We start from the raw sequence: 25,005 nt of genomic DNA, 5'->3' as shown, positions 1-25,005 counted from the left end.
CAGAGTGGCAGAACTTTTTTATATGATGAATAAGATTTTCAGTAATTGTCATCCTAGTTGACTCGAATGTCTGGATGGAGGCCTAAGGCTGGGTTACTTCAAGGGAACTGTATTGTTGGCTTCTGGTAACCAGTGAGGTATTATAGAAGCTGTTTTGTGCTGGTTTGGTAAATCTAAATATTGGAATATCCACCAGCTTTGGGGATTGTCTGCCCCATTCTTTGCAGTTCACCCTAATTGAGTGACCTCACTTGACTCCCCTGGGACTCTGGTCACACTTCCTGTGGCATAACATAGGCCATAGAATTTCACCTACTGACACCTGCACCTCACCCAGCAACCTGTGATTGAATTAGAGCATATTTTTAGAAAAACATCCAGTCTTGATAGCAAGACTTCATGAGATGCAGTCTTAAATATTAAATCCTATAGAATGACAGAAAATTTTTACTATGAGGGCAAAGTTGTTTCTCTTGTGGCCTAGTCAGGCTCTGAACCCAGATTTCAGTATAGTAACACATTGTGCCCTCCATCCTCCCTGTCTGCTTTCATTTGTATGAATGTTACTTTTCTTATCCCACTGCTTTGATAATAGAACTAAAAGGCCCTGCAGATTCCTGCTAAAACAAGATGGAATGGGATGAATGCACCCTCTAATGGAGAAGACAGGAATAAATCTTTCCTATGCATCAGAGTAGAGAAATTGTATTTTGGATTCCTCATAGTGCAAGATATTTTTTTCCAAGAAAGTTCCTTGGGGAGGACTCTTTGTTGTCAGATGACTTTACAACTGACCCATCTCTAGAGTTTGTTGCTATCACATTCCCTGCCAAAATGCCCACTTCTTAAATGGATTCCCCACTTGGTTATCATTTCCCAATGCTAGGCCTCACCCTGAAGTCATTCCAGATACTGTTCCCAAATGTTATTACACTACATTTTAAAAAGAGAGAGAGAGCAGCTAACAACAAGCACATGTCACTAGCAGTTTATCTCATGGTTGTTCTTCCACCACTGTAACCCTTGCCTTCCCACACCCCCTTCCTTCATTTATTACCATTGCATGTTGTATAATTTCCACAGCAAGCTGCTTGGGGCAGAGACCAGTCACTCATTTGTTCTCTAAAGTGCCATGCATAGCTATAGTGTTGTATAAGTAATAATATTGCACTATTGCACTGATAGGCACATAGAGATTGCCACACTGGACCAGAGCAGCAGTGCATCGAATCTGGGATCCTGTCTCCAACAGTGCCCAGTGCAGGGCCTTCCCTAGCTATTCTGGGGCCCTACGCAGCCCCCCTGCAGGGTGTGGGGCCCCAGGCATCTGTGGGGGAGGAAGCGGGGGGGGGGGCTGTCCGCAGGGCTCTGCAGGGGGGTGGGCCCTAGGGCTCCATGGGAGGGGTGGGGGTGGGGCTGGCTTGTGGGGCAGGGGTGAACCACCCCCCAGCACTCACCGGCAGCACAGCTGGGTCTGGGTCTGCACTTCCCGCCACCGGTGAGTGCAGGCCCGGCCATGCTGCAGAGCTCAGGAGAGTGGGGGCGGAGCAGGGGCAGGAAGAGGTGGGGTGGGGGCAGAGCAGGGGTGGGGGCCCTGGGGAAGAGCCAGAGCAGGGGCTGGAGCAGCATGCAGCTGCGCAGGGCACCAGAAAATTTGGTGCCCCAAATTTCCTGGTGCCCTACGCAGCTGCGTACTTTGCATATGGGTTGGGATGCCCCTGGACTAATGCCACATAGTTCAGAAATAGACACAGATATTTCCACAGTGGACAACTATGGGATAAACTGCTGCTACAGGAATTTTCTTAATTTCCTCTGTTACTTAGTTGCTGGCCCTGAACCATGAGGTTTTACCTCTCTTATCGCTTTTTTTTATCCTGTCTAGTATAATGGTTTATGTTCTCTTTGTTCATGGAAACCTTGCTGGAATCCTACTAAGGTCTTGGTCCCAGTGATTTCTAATAGCAATGATGGAGGCTTCATGTCCCAGATGGCCAGCCCCTTTAAGGGGATATAGGCCCAACCGCAACTGTGACACAATTAGCTCACCTCTTGAAAATGGAGTTCTTGTGATTTGTGGGTAATATCACCAACCAGTCCTTCCAGGGAAAAGATAAGAGCAGAGGCCTGTGGAAGAGCTGGAAGAAGTGAAAGGCTCCTGCAGGCTGCAGAGAGCAAGAAAGCTCCTGCAGGGGACACTGGGGCACCAGGAGGAGGCCAGACTCGGCAAGAAGGACATGGGGGGAACTGGATATAGAGAGGAAGAGAGACCCGCCCCCAGGGAGAAAGGATTGGGTCCAGATGGAGACTAGAGTGAAGACTTTGTTTCTTTGGACCACTAGGGGAAGGACACTATTGAGTTCTGTTCTGGAAAGACTTGATTGCCAGCCTGTGTGGAACCAGTGTGGATGGTGTTGTCAACGGGACCGGGTAGAAACACAACACAAGCACCAGAAGGAGGGTTGTGGAATTCCCTTAGTTAGGAGGAAATGGTTTGGACCACTGGAAATCATGTGTAGGATTAAATAAATTAGACCCCAGCCATAAAGGGAAACTTGTTTTGAATACCTTGGACTGTGAGGAGCTTATTGCAAAGGTGTAAGAAAGGGAAACAAAGGCAGGGTTGTGCAGCGCCCCCTCCCTGCCTAGGCCACAAGGAGGGCTCTCTGCAGGCAGTGACACTGTCACACCTCATTTGTTTAACTGGGGTTTTGAGTAACTTGGAAAACTAATCACTCTTTCTAGTCTACCATTGCCACAGGCCTGCCTCCACAGCCATCCCCTGAATGGTCCTGCTTCAAGCCCCAGTGCTCTGCCTCCTCCTGTTCCCGCCAAACAATGGACACGGTCAGGGAGATGTGTGTGTCAAATCTTACAGTACTGCAGCTTTTGCTTGTTGTGGGAATAGACAGAGACATGTCTCTAGACCTGTCAGTCCAGCACCTCAATCTCGCCTGCATTGTTTTCCCTTTCAAAGGACAATTAAATTACAAATGCCAAATGACATTCTGCCTGTGTTTGGTAGCAGAGGAAGAACCAGCAATGTGCGGCTAGTGGACCTACAGGTTGCACCTGATAGCACAGGAGTGAAAACTGGGGTCTAACATCTATTGGATGCTGCTTTAAGTAATACTAAAGATTATGTTTTTCCTGGTGAATTAGGTATGTCCTACTGAAGTGAAGCATTTGGGCCAGAATTAGTCACTTCAGCTGCAAAGTTCTGCAGCCCCAAGGAGGTGGGAATGCTGGCATGCCTTCACCTCACCCTGGGATACACAGGAGATTTGTGCAATTTTGTGTCATATATTTTCTTGCTGCCTCTTGGTCATTTACAGCAAAAGTGATAACACAGCCTCCAACACAGCACAGGGCTCCAAGCTAACAGAGTTTCTGTGCCATTGGATCATACAATGGGAGCTTTCAGTGCTGTGGGAGCCTGTGCTAATTCGGAAGGCTGGTAGGTGCTTATTCTCAGTCTTTCCCCTGGGAAAACCTCCAACACCTCACCCTACGGGCTCGCAACAGCCAGTCCCTAAAATACTTCATATTAGCAAAGGCAGGAAATGTCCATCTGAGCTAGCTAGTCAGCAGGGCCAACTCCAGGCACTAGCATAGGAAGCTGGTGCTTGGGGTGACCAATTCAAAGGGGCGGCACTCCATCCAGTATCAGGGCGGCACATCCAGGTATTCGGCGGGAATTCAGCGGCGGGTCCCTCATTCCCTCTCTTCCTCTTTGAGCTGCCGCCGAAGAAGCAGCGCGATTGAGCTGCCACCGAAGTGCTGCCACTTGTCTTTTTTTTTTTTTTGCTGCTTGGGGTGGCAGAAAAGCTGGAGCCGGCCCTGCTTGTCAGGGCCATGATTTCTCACTATGGGTCCCAGCCAGGTCTAACCATGCCCAGCTGATGTTAACTGCTCCACTTCATTCTGCAAAGCCTCACTTTCCTGGGCTCTGACAGCAGCTGAGCAATGAAAAGGAAGATGCCCTCCCCCCATGCTGCAGGGTAAGATAGAGAGTTTCACCCTGATACACCCTTGCTGGGTTGGCAGTGGAGATATCTGCAGGCACCTGTTCTGCTTTGTACTGGAATACATTAGGCTGTTTCCTTAAGACTCTGGCTGGGTATTGGGATACTTAGAGAGAGGGAAGGAGTAGCGAAGAGCTTGGGAATGGGCTCTTGTAAGTGGGATGGTTCCAGGACTCAGTAATTCCAGATGGTGCATGTATCACTAACTCAGCATTACTTTGGTTTGCATGATAAAACAGATACACAGTAGGACTGATGCTCCATGAGGCCTCTGTGGGGTTAACATGGAGCAGCTAGTCCTGATGATTTTGCATGCAGAAGTGAATTTGCTTCTTTTGGCTGTTCTGTGTTGACCAACATCATGTGTGATTATGTCACAATGTGTCCTATTAGACATTCCCATTTGGGTTGTGAAAGTGCTCACCTCTTCTATTGAACTGCACCCTGAATTGAATGGGTGATAGAGCATGGGATACCAGAAATCAGTTTTCTCAGAAGAGGGTGGCTGTGGAATTCCCTCTCAGAGGAGATCACAGTGAGCCCAACCTTCAGCCAAAGTCTTTCAAATTGTACATATGGCGCACTTATCTAATCTACCTTCATCCTCCCTCTCCTTCCATCCTAGTGTTTGTTATAATTATTTCTTGTGTCTTGTTTCAGTTTAGATCAGGGTGGCCAAACTGTGGCTCACATGACACGTGTCTCTTTTACTGTTAAAGTGAGGCTCATGGAGATCCCCAGACCCCTCCTCCCCCATTCTCCACTTACCAAATGGGGGTGCGGGGAGCTCGGGACCTCTGCCTTGCAGCGGGGTTGTGGGGGAGGGGCTTCTGCCCAGTGGAGGGGGCGGGTCTCAGGGCTTCAGCCCCACAGGGCGCACCTGCCAGGGCTCAGGGCTTCAGCAGGAGCAGGGCTGCAGCCCCAAGCCCTGTCAAGCACTTCCTGTGGGGCTGAAGCCCTGAGACCCAGCCCTGGCTCTTGAACTTCTGAAGATTTTCATATGCAGCTTGGAGCATCAGTAAGTTTGGCCACCCCTGGCTTAGACTGTAAGCTCTCTGGGAAAGGGTGAATGTCTTCCTATGTGTCTGTGCAGCCCCACGCACAAAGGGGTCCTGTTCCTAATGAGGGTCTTATGGTGCTACCATTGTATAAACAAATACTAATTATAATCCTCTCTGTACAAATGAGGGCTGACAAAAGGGTAAGAGATTCTTGTAAAATTCCAAGTAAGGCAACTGAATGTAGAAGAACTAGATTCTTTTCAAGCACACACAAAGATTTACCCAATTCTCATTGAACAACATGGGAATCTTTCTGTTAAACTTCAATAAGTGTTGGATGTGGTCCTTAATATGTGTCTTAATTTTGTATTTGATGCCTAGATATTCAAGTGATATGTGCACTGGGGATGCTGATTTCTTGCTGTTGTTGTCATGGATTACATGGAAAATGGGAAAATGACCATTTTCTGTGAAAAACATGAGATCTCTGTTTCAAAGAAACTTTTCACCAATTTCCGCTTACTGTGCATATAACTGAGAGATGGGGATGTGGCAGAGTGAGCAAGGAGACAAGTGGATATGGAGCCTTAGAGGGAGCCATCTGGCCTGCTCTTCGGTTCTCAAGCTGAGCCTGCAGACCAGACCACTGAGGGCAATGGGAAAGAAACAACGGGAAAAAGCAAACAGTGAAGTTTAGGAGGAAAGGGGACTAGTCCCACAAAGAGGAAAGCTTTATTAATGAATCATTGGAACAATTTTACCAAGATTTGTGGTAAATTCTCCATCCTTGATCATTTTTAAATCAAGATTGGATGTTTTACTAAAAGATCTGCTCTAGGAATTATTTTGGGGAAGTTCTATGGTCTGTGTTATCCAGGAGGTCAGACTAGATAATCACAATGATCCTCTCTGGTCTTAGAAACTATTAATCTATTTTCTCTGGTGGGGAGGGGCATCTCCATTAGCCAGTTCTTGAGAGGTATTTCCTCTCCCGCACTACTGCATGGTTTTGTCTCCTTTGGGGATGAAGGTCTTGCCTATGCTGTTTGCGCTAGAGGAGTTGCTGCTGTTGATAAGCCTGATAGACTTCAAAGTCAGAGTTTATGGCACATGTGGAGTATGAATGTTGAGGCAGGCACAAGCGGAGCCTAAGTTACAAGCTACACACAAGCTAGGCTTTGATTCTGAGAGTTTTGCAAAGTTCAGCTCTAACCATCTAAAAGATTAATGTAAAATCCTCCTTTAAGGGGCATGCAGGAACATTTCTAGCACTGGTTAAAGCATTGTTTGGTATGTATTGGTAATTAAAATACATCTATAGAATGTAATGTTGCCCATGAGATATGCCCATCTGAACCAAGAGAAATGGCATGTTTTCCAGCAATAAAGGATTCCACCTAAGCAACAGGTAAATGGATATAGAAGATTAAATAGATTTAACAGTGAAGCAGAAGAGGAAGAGGCCATTGTAACTAACAATGAGCTACCTCTTATTAACATCATCCAGAATAAAGTGTAAGGCAGGATTGGTAATATCCATGAATCTCCCCAGTGGCTGGAACTAGTGTAGATTTTTCAGTAGTCATATGCATATGGGTATTTTCAAACTGAACCACTCCAAATGTCCATCAAGCCAAGTCTCCAGTCTCCAGCAGTGACCAATGCTGGACCCTTCACAAGAAGGTGTAAAATCCCTATAATTATTATTATTGTGCAGTATTGTCCCAGAGATAAATTCCTTCCTGACTCCAGCTGGTGAGCAGTTTACATCCTGAAGTGTGAGGATCAAGAGCCCGGGTAATTTTATCTTAGCTAGTGTCACTGCAGGTGCTTTTCTGATTCATATAAGTGTGTGTGTGACTTTAATACCTCTGTCAACTGTTATTTGTTGTGAGGCTGCTCACAAGGGCTAGATTTCATATCCTGGTTTGTTATACCTGCTGCCAATGCTGGTTTGCTGTTACAGAGTTTCTCATTAGTGTTGGGCTGCACAATATAGTTTGTTATTATAGGGCTACTTACCAGGAACCAAGCTACCAGTGTTATTTTGTTATTTGTAGGGTTGCTTATGACTCATGGTCATAAGAGGAAAAAGCATTTCCACACTTATTTTTAAAGAGGAAACAAATAATTTCACGAATTTTGCAAACAGGTGAAATTTTGAGCCTACCAACCTTGACAGTATCACTAAAGCCTCTAATCATGTCTAAGGACCTACAAGTAGAGGACAATAGCCTATATGTTCATTTGCTTTACTCTTGTAGATGTTTTAGGTTGTGAATTGAATTTCACACTAACATCTTTCAGTTTACTTTAAATGAAAGAGTTAATTCAATAAGTAACCCTGATGTATTAACCAATATTTATTGAGATTAAACAGTGAGGTAAGCGCTCACCATTCATCTGCCTTCAACTTGCACTAAGCCCCAAGATTATTAAATGGTTTTAATATACATGTTTTTGCTGATGTGATGATGTGTCTTGCGGTGTCTTGTTTTTTCCCTTAGGCTGTCTACAAGGCCTGGCTGTGCTCCGAGTATTTCAATGTGACACAACAACAGTGCCAACACCGGATTCCATGCAAGCAATACTGCCTGGAGGTGCAGACCAGGTGCCCCTTTGTGTTACCTGACAATGACGAGCTGATCTATGGAGGGTTGCCTGGTTTCATCTGTACGGGTAAGAAGGTCATGGAAGTAGGACAGGTGTCCCCGTAATGACTTCTTGTCTCCTGCCCGTTGTACATTTCAGGAAACGGAGGAAATACAAAAAGACAGGCAGACAAATGTGTGGGGTGGATGGGGAGGATTTTCAACTCATGTTCAAGTAATAAGTTCCATTTCTCTAGAGCCTTTCACCCTGAAGACTCCTTTAGCACTGTACCATGGGCCAAATCTTGTGTAAGGACTTCAGGATTTGGTCATATATATAAAATCAATATATATAGGAAGTACATTATCCAGTATTGAAATATTTCCATCTCTGAGGTGAAATATAGCTGTTTAGCAACCTCACAGCAACACTACCTGACACTTTAGGGCAGGAAGTGAAAAACAGTCCCACCGCTAACTGAAACTTCAAGGGTCTATTTGGTGAGGCAAAATGTGACTGGGTTAAAGTTCAACCAGCTCATTGACACTAACTGCTACAAAAGATGTCAGAGGATTTCCTTTTTTAAAGTGTGTTTAGTATTCATGGCAGGTGCTCAGAGACTGAAGTCCTCAATTTATCCATCCATACAACAGGTACAGCATAATTAGGGGCAGTACAAACTTTCCATCCTGCCACCTACCATAGCAGGTTTTCCTGGCAGTTCTCCCATCCATGACTGAACCTGGCCTGATTCTATAGTTTGTAAGATCTGATAAATACACAGCCTGAACGCTTTGTCCCAAAATATCATTACCCATGGTCCTTGGATCTTGGAATAAAGTGGACCTGGACCATGGTTGCTTTTTCTCTGGAGGAATGTGGCCTAGGGTCTTAGTCCCAGAGAAAATCTGCCCAGATGAAGGTGCTCGGGGTCCCAGTCCTTAGGCTGAAAGTTGTCCAGGAGCAGGCAGCCAACTAGAACTGAAACCCCTTTTTCCTGCTGCAGGTGGATTTTCTGGCAGGTCCTATGGCTTTACTCTCTATTGGACTTCCCCTGCACGTTCACTGATTCTCACCATCTGTTGTTATGTTTTGCCAGGGTTGCTAGAGAACCAATTATCCAATGAGGAAGCAAAGTGCTGCGATGTGCAATGGGACTCTTGTGACCACCCACCAGACAGCAACTACAATGCGTCCCCCAAATCCACAGAGTCGGAGTCATTCCATTACCACCGTCATGACCCCCACCTTCATCACCACCAGCAGCATCACTATCACCTCTACCACCACCACCAGTACCACCCACCATCTTTGCTGCCTGTCTCCGCAGGGTCTCGCCTCAGCAACAGCAAAATCAGACTGTGCGTCCTGGTCCTTATGCTTCTGCACACCATGGTGTCCTTCTCAAGCGTGCACAGCAGTGAGGGGACTGCCAGCAGGGGGCTGAGCTTTGAGGCCCTGCCTGCCATGGATGAGAGCATAACAAGAGATGAGTGACCCAGAGGGGAAAGGAAACGTCCAAGCAGAGTGCCGGCTCTTTTCCTGCCAAGGGGGGCACACGCTATTCCTCCAATAGGAGGCACAGGATTGGGGGTGATGCACACACACACCCCTACCCACACCCCCAAGAGCTGCTCGCCACGGGGCATCCCCGTGATGAAGAGTCTTTAATGCGCACAGGGCTGCAGGACTCAGCTTTGAGAAGGGTTCAGTTATCAACAGCCTTTCAGCTGTGTGCATCCTGCTTGGGAGAGGCTCTGGGAGCTAGCGCAAAGAGGTATAGAAAAGGGGATGGGGGCTGGGATGGGAGAGAGTCCCTTTGAAAGAGTACTCCCCACCGAAATGCTACTGCTCTCCCTGCCACCTATGAGGTGTCTCATGTGGTGCCCCTATTTTTTCTACCAACTGGATAATTCAGTGCAATGGGTTCAAGAAATTGGTTTATCCATTATTCCTCCCCCGCCCCCACATCTTTAAACATCACCATTGTATATCACCAAAGCTGCTAGGTGGCATATACAGCAACTCAAACACCTCAAAACAAACCCCAGCTAACTTCTCAGCACACCTCTCACGGCTGAGGGACAGTCTTGGGTCCTTAGTGTGACCTGGTGACCCCTCTGTCTGGGTAGCCTGGTGTTAGGCTCACTCTCTTGCCAGCAGACAAGATCCATTTCTAAGGCTAAGTTGTTGGGGTGAAAGATGTATTACACAGCATTGTGTGTGCCATTTGGGGTTGTGTTTCTTACCTCAGTCAGCCCTTCCTTGTCTGTGCCACTCTTGTCCTTCAATATACTGAACATAAAGAACATCCCCTGTGGATGTTGGCAGTGAGTTGAGAGATGGATGTAGTACGGGATGGAACAGGAAATTATATTTCCAGAGTTCTTAACACTTCACTCCCCAATGTGTCCGCAGAATTTTCTTAAACTCCTGTACTTTGTTTTCTCCAACAGCTTGTTTGAGTTTGGAGAGGGCAGCAGTTAGGGAAACGAGAATCTGCAAGAGGCCGATGGCACATACTTAGTGCTTAGGCTGAGGGAGATGGAAGTGTCATGTCACAGTGAGCAGCTCTGCAGGGGCAGAGCTGACTGCACTAGTTTGCAATGGGGCCAGGGATGGTAACAAATGGATAAAAAGCCCCAACTTGCACCCTCTAAAGTTTCCCAGTTACAAACTCTTACAGCATGTGGGAAGAGGACTGGAGAAATCCAGCCCATAGGGAAACAGTTTCCCAAATAAAATGCCACCAGCTAATAAAGCACAGGTGAGGAAGAGAGGTTTCATGTGCACTATGTGCAGCACTGATCATACGACTCCTGGAAATCCTGCTGGAACAGCCACACTCAGCCTGGCAAGATGTTGATTGGCAGCAGCTTAGATTGACTCACCTTTATGTCCAAACACGGTCATAGAATGGAATTCAGCCCCATCCAGACATAGGATCCCACCTCTAACTCTGACCTTTCAAATTCTCCATCCCAAGGACTGAGATTTATACTCATAGAGAATGTTGTAATTTGAGGCATATGGCACCCCGCCACCCCTTCTATGTCCCTTTATAGCTGATATTTTCTCCTGCAGAGCCCACGTTCAGGGTGATTTCTCTCATTCTCGCAGTCATGTTACTGTAACGGGCTGATGATATCACTAGGAGGAGCGAATGACATTTTAGGAAGGAATGCCTGGGGTCCTGGCTGGAAACAAAGACAAACTAATCAGGAATGAGAGAGGAGTTGAGGGTCAATTAGTGAGGACAAAGCTCACTTTGGAGGGGGAAGGCAAGATGAACTTGTTGCCCAACATCAGTATGAAGTGAAGCACAAGGAGACAGAAAAGAATGTTGTGCACAGTTAGATGCTCTCCCTCTCTCCAGGTCACAGTGACCGGGCGCATTTATTATTCATCTTGCATGGCTCATTTAGGGAAAAATTAAGATCTAGGTCCCACCACCTGAGACAGCATGTTCAGTGGCTGAGTGGTTGTAACTAGAGGTCAGGCAAACCAACTAAAATCAGAATTAGACTGGTTCTTCTGTCAAATCTCAAACCAAGCCCAGACCTGTCTGAAGGTCAAAGAAATTTCATAAAGTTCAGGATTTATAATACTTTTGTATTTCCTGACTTCTGTTGAATTGAAGCAGAAATAACCAAAACACTATGAGAAAAGCTACTTCCTGCCTGACTGGAAGAAGGAAGTACCAGAAATCTCATGGGGAAAGCTGGATTTTCTGACATTTCCAGCCCATTTCCAGCCCAAAGAGGATCAGAAAAGCAGGTGAATGTTTGGATTCTTATTTGACTTGAACCTCAGAATTTTTGGATGATGTTTACATATTATTCTTTCCCATGCATTACCAAAGTCCTGAATGCATAAAGCCTGTGAATACCATTCTCATAGTGCCAAACAGACCCATTGGCTATCAGGCTAAAACTGTGTAATAGGGATAATACAACTAGTTTTCAGGGTAGATCCTGGGGACTCTTCCCAAGACAGATCCTGTTGCTGTTTACACCCACTGTGGCTAGGACAGACCTTGTGTGAATATTCACAACAGCTACCATGTATTTGCAGTTTGGTTCACTCTGATGTAAGAACAGGTATGTGCAACAGTTTAGCAAATATGAATCAGACTTTTTTGATCTTGGGATTTTTTTGCCTTGGCATTTGAAACCAGCCTTTGTGGTAGCTATGATGACTTGAGCAGATGACTAGGCCAAAGGAACATGCACAAGCATGTTTTTGTATCAGGATAACAGACACTGACTCATTTTTTAAGGAAACTAAACTTCACAGGAAGTTTTAAGGAAACTAAACTTGTTAAGGTTTGAGTGGCCACCTAATTCCAAGTGTCTACTTCAGAGATAGGATGAGTTAGTCTTTAAACCAGGGGTGGGCAAACTTTTTGGCCCGAGGGCCACATCTGGGAATAGAAATTGTATGGCGGGCCATGAATGCTCACATTAATGGGAGGGGGTGAGGGCTCTGGTTGGGAGCGCGGGCTCTGGGGTGGGGCTGGGGATGAGGGATTTGGGGTGCAGGAGGCTGCTCCCGGCTGGGCCCGAAGGGCTTGCAGGGTGGGAGAGGGATCAAGGCTGGGGCAGGAGGTTGGGGCACAGGGAGAGGCTCAGGGGTGCAGTCTCCGGGCAATGCTTACCTGAAGCAGCTCCTGGAAGTAGCAGCATGTCCCTTCTCTGGCGCCTACGTGGAGATTTGGCCAGGCAGCTCTGCACGCTGCCCCATCTGCAGGCAGTGCCCCTGCAGCTCGCATTGGCTGTGGTTAAACAATACAATAGGATGGAGAAGAGCAGACAAGTTTGTACATCAGCACATGATCCTGAGTCACCAAACTTGTTCAATGTCTGGTCTGATTCTGTTCAGGTCAGACACCAAGCAGAAAACTCTGAGTACTGCTCAACCACAGGTGGGCATAGTGGCCTGTTTCTATATTTTTTTTTATTTTATTTTTTTGTCATTTCTGCTCTCTGTGAATGCTAGGTAATCCCATAAAGACTGTGGGCCTGAATCTCATTTATACTAAGGCAATCTAAAGGGACCATAAAATGGGTGTAAATGTAATTATGTCCACCTTAAAGCCCCTTTACCTTGCCAGAGCCTTTTATACTGCCAGGACAGTGCAAAGGATCTTTAGCGTAAATGAGAATCAGGCCCTACATGTGGCATATGATAACAGGAAGCCACATGCTGATATAAGGAAATTTTGTGTAGGTTTGTATTATGTGACTTGTTTACAATCCCCCAAATCTGGGGGTACACAAGCTGTCAGAGCCTGATTCTGAAGAAAAGAGAGAATCTGCCACAGAAGCTGCCTACATTTTCAGGACAGGCCTTTATCGATCAGTTCACAGCTCAGTGCCAAGTGTAGAAATGCTGTCTGACTGAACTAAAATAGAATAGACAGAGTTTTGTGGACGTGGAATGGGGCTAGAGGAGGTTGGGTAGGGTTTTGTTGGAACACACTATATGCTTCAAGACATTTTCTGACCTTAATCAATATGAATTGATGAACTACACCTCTTTTACGAAGTACCTTGGCACCTGTTTCAGGATTGTCATGGTTTGTGACATAGATCAAGCCACTGTCCTTTCTCCATTTGCAGATGCATTCCTGTTTGGTCCTTGATGACCAATGCTAAATCAGAGCAGAGTTCTGCAAAGATACCTCCTTCTTAAGGAGAGTGGAGTGACCACGTAGCAATGTGAGCAAATAGAGTTCAACCCTCGCATTCTTTCACCTTTAGTCACAAAATATGCTCCAAATGTTCCTTATTTACTTGGTAAGTGCTGATAGTTTGCTTGCCTGGATTGGGCAGGTCACTTACTACATCCCAGCAAATGATTTGATAACAGTGGGAGCAGAAGGGAGCTAAGCCATTATCAAAATCCAGGTCCAATTGTAGGTGGTGAGGCTTTCAACAAATCTCGCCATAAGTGTAATTAGTAAGAAACCTACAGGAGCATGTAACTACCATGTAATTGCACAATTTTAGTCAATTGAATGCTTGGCAGTTACACAGTAATTAAAGAGGCCTTGCAGCTTAATTATGCCGTGGAATTAAAATGAGATCCAAATAATTTTTCAGGTTATGGTCTCCCACAAGATTCACAAATAAAAGTCTGCTATTCCACCAACAGGAAAGCCATCCCATCTGCCTGGCATGAGGGAAATGCAGGGAAGCCTGGTGTTCGGTAAGGTGACCAGACAACAAATGTGAAAAATTGGGACAGGTAGTGGGGAGTAATAGAAGCCTATATAAGAAAAAAGCCCCAAATATTAGGACTGTCCCTATAAAATCAGGACATCTGGTCACCCTAGTGCTGGGTTTTCATTGGCCTGGCAGGGTCAGGACTGTCCCCTGACTCTGCTGTTTTGTGCTAGTTCTTTCTCTCTGCTCATGAACTTACTTGGTACTGAGGGTGGTTGGGGGGAAAGAGTTGTATCTTCACAGAAACAAGCTTTTGAAAAGAGTTATTTTCTCTAACAGGTCCAGGCTGTTGTCAGTAAGTTCTGTGGTTTTAGTGCACCATATGCTGTATTCAACACTTTGGCAGTCTAGTTAAATGAATCCAGGCTGGGCTGCTCTCAGAACAGGACTGAACAGCTGGAAGCCATGTTTATTACACTTCATCATTATAAGGCTGTCTGATAAAATCCTCTTTCTGGTCTGACTGTGACATTACACTCATAATAAACCTCTGTCTATGCTAGCCCTCTCTCTGGTATACAGTGGGATGCTCCTTTTTACTTAGAGTGTAACCCTGCCTCAATAAAGCCCATTTACATTGCTTACATTATAACAATGTTTCTCACTAGTCCTGGTACTATTTAGCATGTGAGATAAGGAAGGAGGAGAGAGTATGAGTCTCTCTGCAGAATGCATGCACAAATATATATGCCCCACATAACTCAACAGGGGCTCCAATGCTGAGAAACCTCTTTGGAGCAGATTTCAGCAGAGCCAGATGTGTGTTGAGAAAACACTGATCCCAAATGGACTTATCTTACTATGAATTCAGAATCAAGATGCTACTTACTTTCCCTTCTTGTTCAGTGACTTGGATTCTTTTCTCTGGAGAGAGACTCCATGCATTGGTGTGGATATGTAAAATCAAATGTTCCCCACAATGCACAGTGAGCTCTGCTCCATTGAGAGAAAGAACCTGTTCTCACAGCAGTAGCTCCTTACAGATGCATGCAAAGTGCTTCCTTTCCCCTATAGGGTCTGTCTGAGTCAATGTGGCGATCTGATGGAGCAGAATTAGCCAGGATTCTCTTACTTTTCCACAGGACACATAGACCTGGTGAATATTTATTCACATACTTAGCAACTATATTATTTGGCATTATTGGCAAGTTCTACTCAGGAGAAGCCCACAGCCTGAATTAGCAGGGAGAGCAGCAGGTCAGGACTGAGGTGCACTGGTAAAGTTGTGAAAGGAAAGCTTGTGAAACAGCAGCCCATTTTCTATCTGGATCTAGCTGGGGTATTTGTTTTGGGCTTTGAATTTAAAGTAAAGTACAAATTCTATAAAATAATCAAAGAAAATCTGAAAAAAGACTTTGTTTCCTCTGACAGAGCTGACTCATTATGTGAACCTATTTCTTGTGAAAATATGGATACCCTGCAGCCCCAGATGAAGGATTCCCAGGGAGTGTCATCTTCATCCAGGCACTGGATTAGAGAAGATATTTTGAAAGAGTCTGATAACTAAAGCAGAACACATCAAGTAACTTGGTAACACTCAGAAAACACCTTAAAGTGGTTTTATCAAACATATTTTTGCTCTGCTTCAGTGGAGGATGTTAGGGCAGCTCAGTCACTGCCCCTCAACACCCCAGATAATATTTGGAAGGAGGCAGTTCCCCTTGCCCCATCTTAAACAGAACTTCACTCATGATAGCTACCACTTCGGTTGCTGCTAGTTTACAAACATGGCACCTGATTGGCAGTACGGTGGCACCTTCCATTTCTAAACACCCCTCACTTTTTCTCATCATCATGGTTTTCTTGTGCTGCACTTGAAATTAAGGGTGATGATTGTGGAACATTCCATGATGACTTCTGCTAGGGAGGGTCACTAGTTTGTGTTCAGACTTTATTGCTATGCCTTTTAGAATAGTCTCTACCCAGAAAACCTTACAGTGGCTTATAACAAAAGAAAATATTATGCCTAGCCACCACATCTGTGTATTTACCATAAAGAAATGTCCAATAGAATTTAATGATGGGTGATAGCAGTAGAGTTCTACAGAAATTTAGTAGGATTTTATGGAACTCACTGTAAAAACCTATATAATTTAATAGAAGATGGGATCCTTTCTATAGACTGTTGGAACCATCCTAAAGAATTCTAATAACAGGGACAGAATTCTCTGTTAAATTATTTTCCATGTGGGTTAGGAAGGACAGTCTCCAATATTTAGCCAAAATGTTACAATCTTTTCATGCTGACCTTTCCAAAAAATCTATTCTAATGCATTTCAGTGGGACGATAGAGGTGTCTAGTCAATGGGAAGGTAAGGATTTCTATTTTTCCTTTCAAGTGGTCCCTATTTACAGCCTTCAGATATTGGTATATGTGTGTAAGGATTGTGTGGATCCTTCCTTTCCATGTCAGTGTTGCTTTGCTCTGCATTTCAGAGGTGCAGTGGCTTATTGGCAGCTCATTAAGGTTATCCTCAGACATATGTTGCTCCTTAGAGAGTGCTCTTGTTGGGTGATTATTGTCATTTACTCACAGTTGGTAGGGGAATGTAGAGGATGATACAGGCCTTGCATACTGGCTCAGTTAGAAAGACAGTAGTGCTCAGATACACAACTCAATATGAGCAGGGCCCATCTCAAAAAATGTAGTTTGTTCATTTCAGAGTTTTTATTTTGGTGGATTAAAATTGAAAGGCCTTTTGGAAAGTATATTTTAAGGAGGGATTGGAGCTGAAGGTCAGTTGACACATGAAAAGTGGGATAAATGGTATCTCCTTAGTTGTATGGATAATTGTAGACATCATCTTTCTGATTTTATTTAATCTTTCATTGGAAGAACCTGATACAAATTGCGTAACTGTCAGACAGGAGCTGTGATGCTGTTGAACACGTGGGGCCTGACTCTTCATTCACTCATACTGCTTTTACCCTGGTGTATCTGCATTGACTGTAATGGAGCTACCCCTGATTTACACTGGTGTGAGCAGGTAGAGAATAAGGTCCATGGGCTGTATAGATCATCTCCATCATTCTTACAAGAACACTGAAATCCTTGAAGATTTGCACCTTTCCTATAGCTCCAATCCAAGACTTCTGCCATCCCTAGCCAAGAAGTAGCAGTGTAAAGCTGAGGAAGCCCACCACTGACCCTTCTTTCCCAGGACTTGTTATGCTTATAAGAAGCACATGGGATCTTTTTCAGGGGAAAAGGCAATACGCCGCGTTTATTGTTTATTGAAGATACAATTACCAAATGCATTCAATCACACCACACATACACACACACACACACACTGTCCTGCCAGTCACTGTTATAGTTACCAGTCCGGATCAACCTAGTGGCCAGCTAGGTTGATCACCGGTAGGGAGGAGCCGGGTTCCGTTGGTCGCGACACGATGCTCCGAGGAAGTCTTGGCAGGACGAACCCAAAATTTCATGGCAAGGCATCCTGTTTATATAGTGATTTTCCTTCACTGGGACCAATGAGTTTTGCTCCGTCATGCTGTAATCAATAGTTGTTTGACGAGTGCTTGTTTTCTTAAATTGTCCTTCTCATTCTTTATCATAGCTATCTTGTCCTCATTGATAGGTGCCTGTCTCATCTTTAGAGTCGTCAATCTGCCCTCCTCTGACATTTCGATAGAGACGTGTTGCAGCCTCCTGGCACCCTTGTGTCTGTTTCTAGTTCCTCCCTCGTACATCTGGTTCAGCGATGGCCTTCACACTTATCTCTTAACAGATACAGTCCTCATTCACACACAAAACAGAATTAATTTACACAGAACATTTTGAACAGGAGCATCAAATTGCAATGCAAAAGAAAAACAATCATGGCATTCTTCTACTTATTTTAAAATGCTAAACCTACAACAAATTGGTGACCCTCAAAGGTCTGTCACTGCCTTGAAATCAGTCCAAACACAGATTCTGGCTGATGCATCTCTGCCCATTGGCCCATTAGGCTATTACTTTCTATTATTCAAAAAGGGTGACTGGCAGGATATGATCAAATCATACACCAATACATTTAATACATGCTACATTATTATTCTTTATTCTTCATTCTAAATTATATTAATACAAACATACACTCCTACTATTACAGACTGACTGGAGAAGCATTATAAAAAACTGGATTTATTTTGCATTCTGAGGGCTTGCCATCAGATGAGTCTCAAGTGTATTTACCGACACCTGCTCTGGCCTCTTACATTTTGGGAAGCAGTCCTCCAGGCTCTCTAGCCATTTTTCCCCTTAGGTAGGTATCTCATCACAGCCATACACCATCCTTCTAGCTAGGAAAGGATAGACAAAAGTGAATGAGAGGTCTCATAACCCATTGGCCTGGTTAGTGTGGAACCTGAACTCAGATTCTCTGTGCTGCCCCTAGACCAGAGGTGGGCAAAGTATGGCCTGCGGGCTACATCCAGCCCACGGGACCATCCTGCCCAGCCCTTGAGCTCCCGGCCGGGGAGGCTAGCCCTCAGCCCCTCCCTCGCAGTCTCAGCTCGCCATGCCGCCAGCGCTCTAGGCAGCGGGGCTCAGAGCTCCTGCTGGGCAGCACAGCTGCAAGAACCGCCAGGTGTAGTGTATTAAATTGCTCCTTGTAGGAATGTGCTACTTATGGAGAACCAGGACTTGCAGCCATAAGTAGTGCACCCTAAGTAGCACATTCTTATGGGGAGCAATTTAATACACTACACCCTGGCTAGGGACAGCTGTGCCTCCCCAAACAGCCTGGCCCCTGCCATCTATCTGCCCCCCCCATAACTGCCCCCCTCAGAACCTCTGACCCATCCAACCCCCCCACTCCCTGTCCCCTGACTGCCCTGACCCCTATCCACACCCCCACCCCCTAACAGGCCCCCTGGGACTCCTACACCTATCCAACCGCCCCCTGCTCCCTGTCCCCTGACTGCCCTCCCACCCCCCAGAACCTCTGCCGCATCCAACTTCCCCCTGCTCCCTGTCCCAACTGCCCTCCCATCCCCCAGAACCTCTGCCCCTATATACCAATATCTGAAGGCTGTAAATAGGGACCACTTGAAAGGAAAAATAGAAATCCTTACCTTCCCCTGACTGCCCCTGGAACCTCCTACCCCTTATCCAACCCCCAACTCCCCGCCTCCTTACCATGCTGCTCAGAACACCAGGACTGGCAGCCGTAAGTAGTACACTGTAAGTAGCACACCGTAAGTAGCACATTCCTAAGGGGAGAAATTAATACACTACACCCGGCCCTCCATACACTTTTGGAACCCTGATGTGGCCCTCAGGCCAAAAAGTTTGCCCACCCGTGCCCTAGACTGTCAAGCTACCCGGTGCAAGTCTTAAGGAGACAGCACCTCCTCCAGCCTTTCAGGGCTCCCTTCTGTAATGAAGGGAGGTAAATGTACAATGTACATTGGGGGTCATGTACGATGTATAAATCATTTTCAAATAGGGACATTTTTCAAAACTTTTGATTATTTTAAATGTTGCTGGAATTTTAATGCCTTTAGTTTTAGATTTCTAACCTATCCCCAGCAGACATGCCCCAAGCACATGGACATGGTCACTGACCAAGGACACCGACCAGTAGTCTCCCTCAGAAGAAAGTTGACACATTTTGGTATACATTTCTTTGGTATATTTTAAAGTTCTCCTCGTGTAAAATAAAGTATTCTATATGCTTCCCAGAGAGGAGCCCAATAGGTGCAGCCTAATGGTCTGATTCCCAGCAAACATAAGTGAATCTTTCATCTCTGAGTGAACAAGGCAGCAGCAACTGCTTATGGGCAAATTCACATGATGGTGTTTTCCAGAACTTCATAGATACATTTCCATCCTATTCTGATACTTTAAGGTGTTGCTACATTTTGTGCTAGACTTATCCGCTAACCTGATCCTGCACACCCCATCCTAAGGAACCAAATATCTAGACTCCAAATCCCTCCCATAGGGCACAATCACCTAATCAGGTATCTTTCTAAAGCACCGGATGGAACCCAGCCTGTAAAGAACTTCTGAGTCTCATTCAATATGCAACCATCAGTTCTAGTGACCTTCACCCAAATCTCAATCCAGGGCAATGGTGGCACTACTCACTGGGCTCTCAGTCCATTGGCAAGAGACAGACTGGATGACTGAATAAGATTTTCTTCTGCTAGAGTACATGTACTGTATGTCTGAGTTATTAAATATTTAATTAAAACATCATCTATCCCAATTCTTTGAAGTTCCAGGTACAGCAGGTCAGCAGTGAAACTGAGTCTGAGTTTTCTGTTTTACAGTGATTATGTTCATTTAATCCAAGATAACCTACTAGGGGAATTACTTCTGCACGTTCTTGACTGAGAAGTGTGTAACTGAGTTGCTATCAACTTCAAGGAGGCATCACTTACTCTCCCAAAACCTGACCTCATAGTGACTGCCTCCAACCACTCTACTAAACAACCTTTGGTTTTGTTTTCCAAATTAAAATCAATCCAACACCTTCTAACCCCATCCACTCACATACCACAGAGAGGGGCAGCCTTTTAAAAACCAGAGACTCCCCCACACACTTAGAGGAGTTTAAAAGGGGGAAGAAACTAAACACACTGTTCCAGTGGATAAACCACAAAGCTGATGTCTTGGAAGTGGGAAGAGCAGGCATCAGGTTTTTCAATATTTTTTTTTAAGGAGTGGGATGGGGGAAATCTAATATGGATCCTGAGGAAGACATTTCTTATACAACCCTCCTGACTCTTCCATCCCAAGCACAGGAGACGCTGTTTCTGCAGCTACAGCTCATACACCACATATGCCCTCTCCAACCCTTTGCTGATAACTGGGGCCAAGCACTGGAGAGCATAGCTCTGGGAGAATCACATGGAGTGGGGCAAGAGAACGTCATTGGGGATCGAGTAAGCCCAGTGGGATGAACTTGTGTGTACATGAAAAAGGTTGGTTGTGACCAAACCCTTCTCAAGTGCTTGTGAAAAATTGATGGTTACTGAGCTCAGACCTGCAACAGGTCCTTTTACAGTTCATGGTGGCGAGGTGAAAAAAAACATACTGCTGAAGTAAAAATATTCTTTCTACTCCCCCCTGCCCAATTTCTCTTTCTTTCCAGCTTTCTTTTCTCTCTGCCTTCTCCTTCCCCTTGCTTTCTCTATACCCTCTTTTCCCTTTTCTCTATTTCTCTCTTCTCCCCTCTGTCATAAGAAAATGACTGTGTCCTTTGAGGGGACAGTTTTCTTATGCCATTTTATACACTGTGCTTCATGTTTAGAACTTTTTTGCACTAGTTCCTATTACATTTATTTTCCAAGATGGTTTGACAAAAAACAAACAAAAACATAAAAAACAAAACCATGCTATAATTCAGTTGTATTAAAAATATTATCCTACTACTCTCTGTGTTCAATAGTCTCTGTACCTGTAATGCTTTCAGTTCTGTTGTATTTTGGGGCAGAGGTTTTCTCTGCTCCTTGTTTAACCCAGTAAAGAAATAAAATGTTAAGAATTGATTATAACTTCCCCCTCACTTTCTCTGTGGCTTTATTTGGGACTACTAGGTTTTACAATGTGTCTTGTATTCTGAGGCAATTAGCTGGGATTGTATCTTGTCTAGCCTTAGTGCCCAATTGGCCTCTTACCTCTGGGTGAATAGCAGAGACTGTCCTGCAAACCATAGCAAAGACATGCCAGTGTTGATCAAATATAAATTTGGGAAAGTGATACAGCATGAATGAAGGGTCCAGTGGCTCTCATATGTCTGTCCTATTGGTGGTTTCCTATAGAATCCAATATCATATGGGGACAGAGCAGGCAGAATAGAGGGACGGCAACACTGTCCTATTGAATTTTTTCCAACCTTTCTTTTTTCTACTCATCACATTTTTTCCATGGGTTTCACCTCAGGACAGTCAGAGGCAATGACAAACACCCCACTTCCAACAAGAGATTTATATAAGAATAATGACTAAACCACTGAGGTCCACTGTGGCAACTGCCATAATTCTGATGCCCATCTGGAACTTATTGCATCTGGACTAAGAGCCCAGCATGCAGTGGGACTAGGACATGCAGCACCAAGTCAAGTACTTTATATTGGTACCCAAGTGGCTACATAATAAAACTCTGAAGGCTACATTTTGGCCATCCAGCACTAAGCTGAAATTTCCTGCTTTTTCTCTCAAAACAGCTAAAGAAAGCAGAAGAGGAAAGAGAGGGCTAGAGAGAGAGAGGCGGAAAGTGAGAACAACATACACAAGATGTATGGAGGGAAAAGACACCCAGGTGTACCATAAGAAAGGATAAAGAAGAAAGAGTGGGTGGAGTGAAGACAGGAACAGAAAATCCATTAAACAAAACCAGGGGAGATGGAGTATGATGTATTCTATAAAATGTATAAAGGAGAAAATTGATGCCAGGATAGTAAATACCAAATATGTTGTTTGATTTTGGACACAAAAATAATATATTACTCTTAGAATTGAAGAGGTGATTTTGTGGCCTCAGGCAAGTTGTATTCTCCCTCCTATCCCTTGGTTAAAGCTAAAATCATTCCTGCCATAAAATCTTTTGTCCATGACCCACAGAGATACTTCAGAATAATATATATTTTGCCTGTGAATGCCAGATTTCACCAAACAGTAGAGTTTCAAAAAGCACACACAGGAAACGAGATGCCTAGAGCCTTTCCCCACAAGGGCTTTTGCCTCCAGCAAAATTGATAAAGGGCAAATTCTATGGTCCTTGGCTGAGAAAAACACCCATTGAAGGATGGCACAATTTGGCCCTAAGTATTTTGTGGAATATTCAAATGATATTACCTAAACTGCTCGTCCCTGCCAATCCAGGTATACTCATTTTGCAACCTCACTGAACAGCAAATTAGTGGACATTAGAGAACTTATTGCTTACTCCCATTTTCTGATCAACTTATATCCTGTTTATATAATGAATTGGGCCCATTGTATCTCAAATGAGAAGCAAATGAATTTCCTTTCAGTTTTCCCACTCCCTATGCTAATGAATGAGTCCTCCTGAGGCCTAAACCTGACCTGGTTAGAACTGCCTCAGACTCCCTTATCTGGCAGTAACACCTACTCACCATCCTCCTATACACTTTCATCTCTCCATTCCTTTCCATCACACATTCAGTCCTTAAGCCAATATCACTATTCTGCTCTGCAGCCTCAACGTGAACCTGCAGTGTTTCAGGGTTGCACAGATTGCTTGCCAACTGCCTGCTTTCTTGCTTCTTCCCACATGTACACACACATACATATTTTCCTTCCCTGGATGCCAAGCATGGTGTGTACACAAGACTTGCTCTCTCCTCAATAAGGCTAGCACCTGATTTTCCTCTCTATAATGTTCTGCCCCAAGGACCTATCTACTGTGCAGAAGATTACACAAAAAATTCCCTTGGAAGAAGCCAATATATTTAAAACACACTGGTCATCTCCCCATGCACATCTTTATGGTGTGGAGTCCAGGGATACATTAGGGATTTTTGAGGTATCCCCTCTCTCAGGGAAGGTGCTTTTGATTAGTCTCTGCTGAGATGACTCAAAATCAAGATAATCCAGACAGTCTGAGGCTGGAACAATTCTGCTAATTGGTTTGGTAAGTTACTAGCTTTACAGCAGGCAGGGTTCCAACGGTTATTAGATCTGCCTAGGGGCAGAAATATTAAGCAATACAGTGAAATCCATTCAACTAAAGAACTGTGGGGTAGAACCCTGACCAAAAGACATGCAGCAGTGTTATCTGGGGTCAGTCTAAATCATTACAGTCTGGAGCTCAGTCAGTCACACAAAAACAGCTCCGGTCCCAGTTTCAATATGTAGATTGTTTTGCTTGCTCTGAAAGTTTGTATTAACTGTCTAGATGTTATTCTCCATGTTCCCATATCACTAAAGACAACAGAAAAAAGAGTAATGTTGCAGCCCTCTCTCCACCTTATGAAGCAGACCTGCTATCCAGACCCTCCCTCCTGTTTGCCCTGTAATAAATTATGACTCTCCATTCCCCAGTTGTTTATAGCAAGGTCCCTGAGATTTTCTTTTTGCTGCTGGTATAATGGGCAAAGTGAAAACACAACTGGCCGGCCTGCTGCAGACTGAGACCTGCATGGGGAGCTCAGGTGGGGTATCCTGAAGAAGCTCTTTCTGTTGAATTCTAGGGAGGGCTAGCAGTCCCAGGCCTTTTTTTCAGGGTTTAGACCATGAGGGTTGTAGTACTACACAACTCCCCTTGCCAACTGAAACTGCTGCTTCTAAACCTGGGGGGAGCCAGTTAGAAATAGAGAAGACAAGGGGAAGGACCAAGGTCCTCCAGTGTTTCAGGACACCTGCCATGAGAGGAAGCTGATTTTGTCAGATAAATCTGCCTGATCCCAGTGATGATACCTGCTAAATGCCATGGCAGAAGAAGAATCATCCAAGATCACTGCTAAAGGGCAGTAGCAATAATTATATAACACCCTAGTGTAAATCTCAGTTTTCCACACAGTCCGGTTCTGTTTTGTTGGTGCCTTAGGGACAATAATTGTAAATGACTCAAGATCTTAAGTTAAAAATGAAGACATGGAGGTGCTTTTCATTCCTTGGGAGGGGAAGGAGTCAGGGAGTGGGGACAGTTGTTGTTTGTAGTGCTAGTACTGGAAATGAAGGAGATAGGGCAATGATGGGATAAAATAAGTCTCTAGGGGTTGGTCTGTTCTTCTAAGGTCAATTTGTCATAGTTTGCTTGAGGTTTGTGGTTTTGATTTTTATAATGAGCCTAGAGAATCTGATAATCACAAATGAAAAATTGTAATTAGTTAATTAATTAGGCAGGATGAGATAAGGAGTTTCACCCAGTCTGACTGGAGCCTAATTTGCATGGCCTTTCATGCAGTTTATTAGTGAAGGAAACCTGATAGGACTTGGCATAGAGTGCTGGGAGTTACAGTGGGATTAGGGACACAGATTCTATTTTGATGGGGGCTGGATACATCTTGGCAGTAGTAGAGAGTTCAGATATAGCCTGCTCTTCTTTTCAGCTCACAGTAAGGTAACAATTTGTAAATGCAAACATGGTGTTTTGGATTTATTAGCTTGGTTTGCAATCTGTTGTAGGGTTTGAGAGTCTCTTTGAGAAAATATATAAATCCATTTCTGGGTTTCAGACACCATCAGATG

General features: G+C 44.7%; 1 protein-coding gene across 1 annotated transcript in view; it reads left to right on the top strand.

The window, feature by feature from the left end:
* FAM155B (family with sequence similarity 155 member B) overlaps nucleotides 1-9,238 on the top strand; it is an 83,307-nt gene extending 74,069 nt beyond the window's left edge. Inside the window, exons 2-3 of the mRNA XM_039489550.1 lie at nucleotides 7,534-7,705; nucleotides 8,718-9,238. Coding sequence (XP_039345484.1) covers nucleotides 7,534-7,705; nucleotides 8,718-9,115 — 570 coding nt within the window. The 3' untranslated portion in view covers nucleotides 9,116-9,238. The remainder of the gene's footprint in view (nucleotides 1-7,533; nucleotides 7,706-8,717) is intronic.
* Nucleotides 9,239-25,005: the final 15,767 nt, after the last annotated feature.

Source organism: Mauremys reevesii, linkage group 9, assembly GCF_016161935.1.
Source record: "Mauremys reevesii isolate NIE-2019 linkage group 9, ASM1616193v1, whole genome shotgun sequence".
NCBI classification, from domain to species: domain Eukaryota; kingdom Metazoa; phylum Chordata; order Testudines; family Geoemydidae; genus Mauremys; species Mauremys reevesii.
This window is presented reverse-complemented; position numbering and strand designations above follow the sequence as displayed.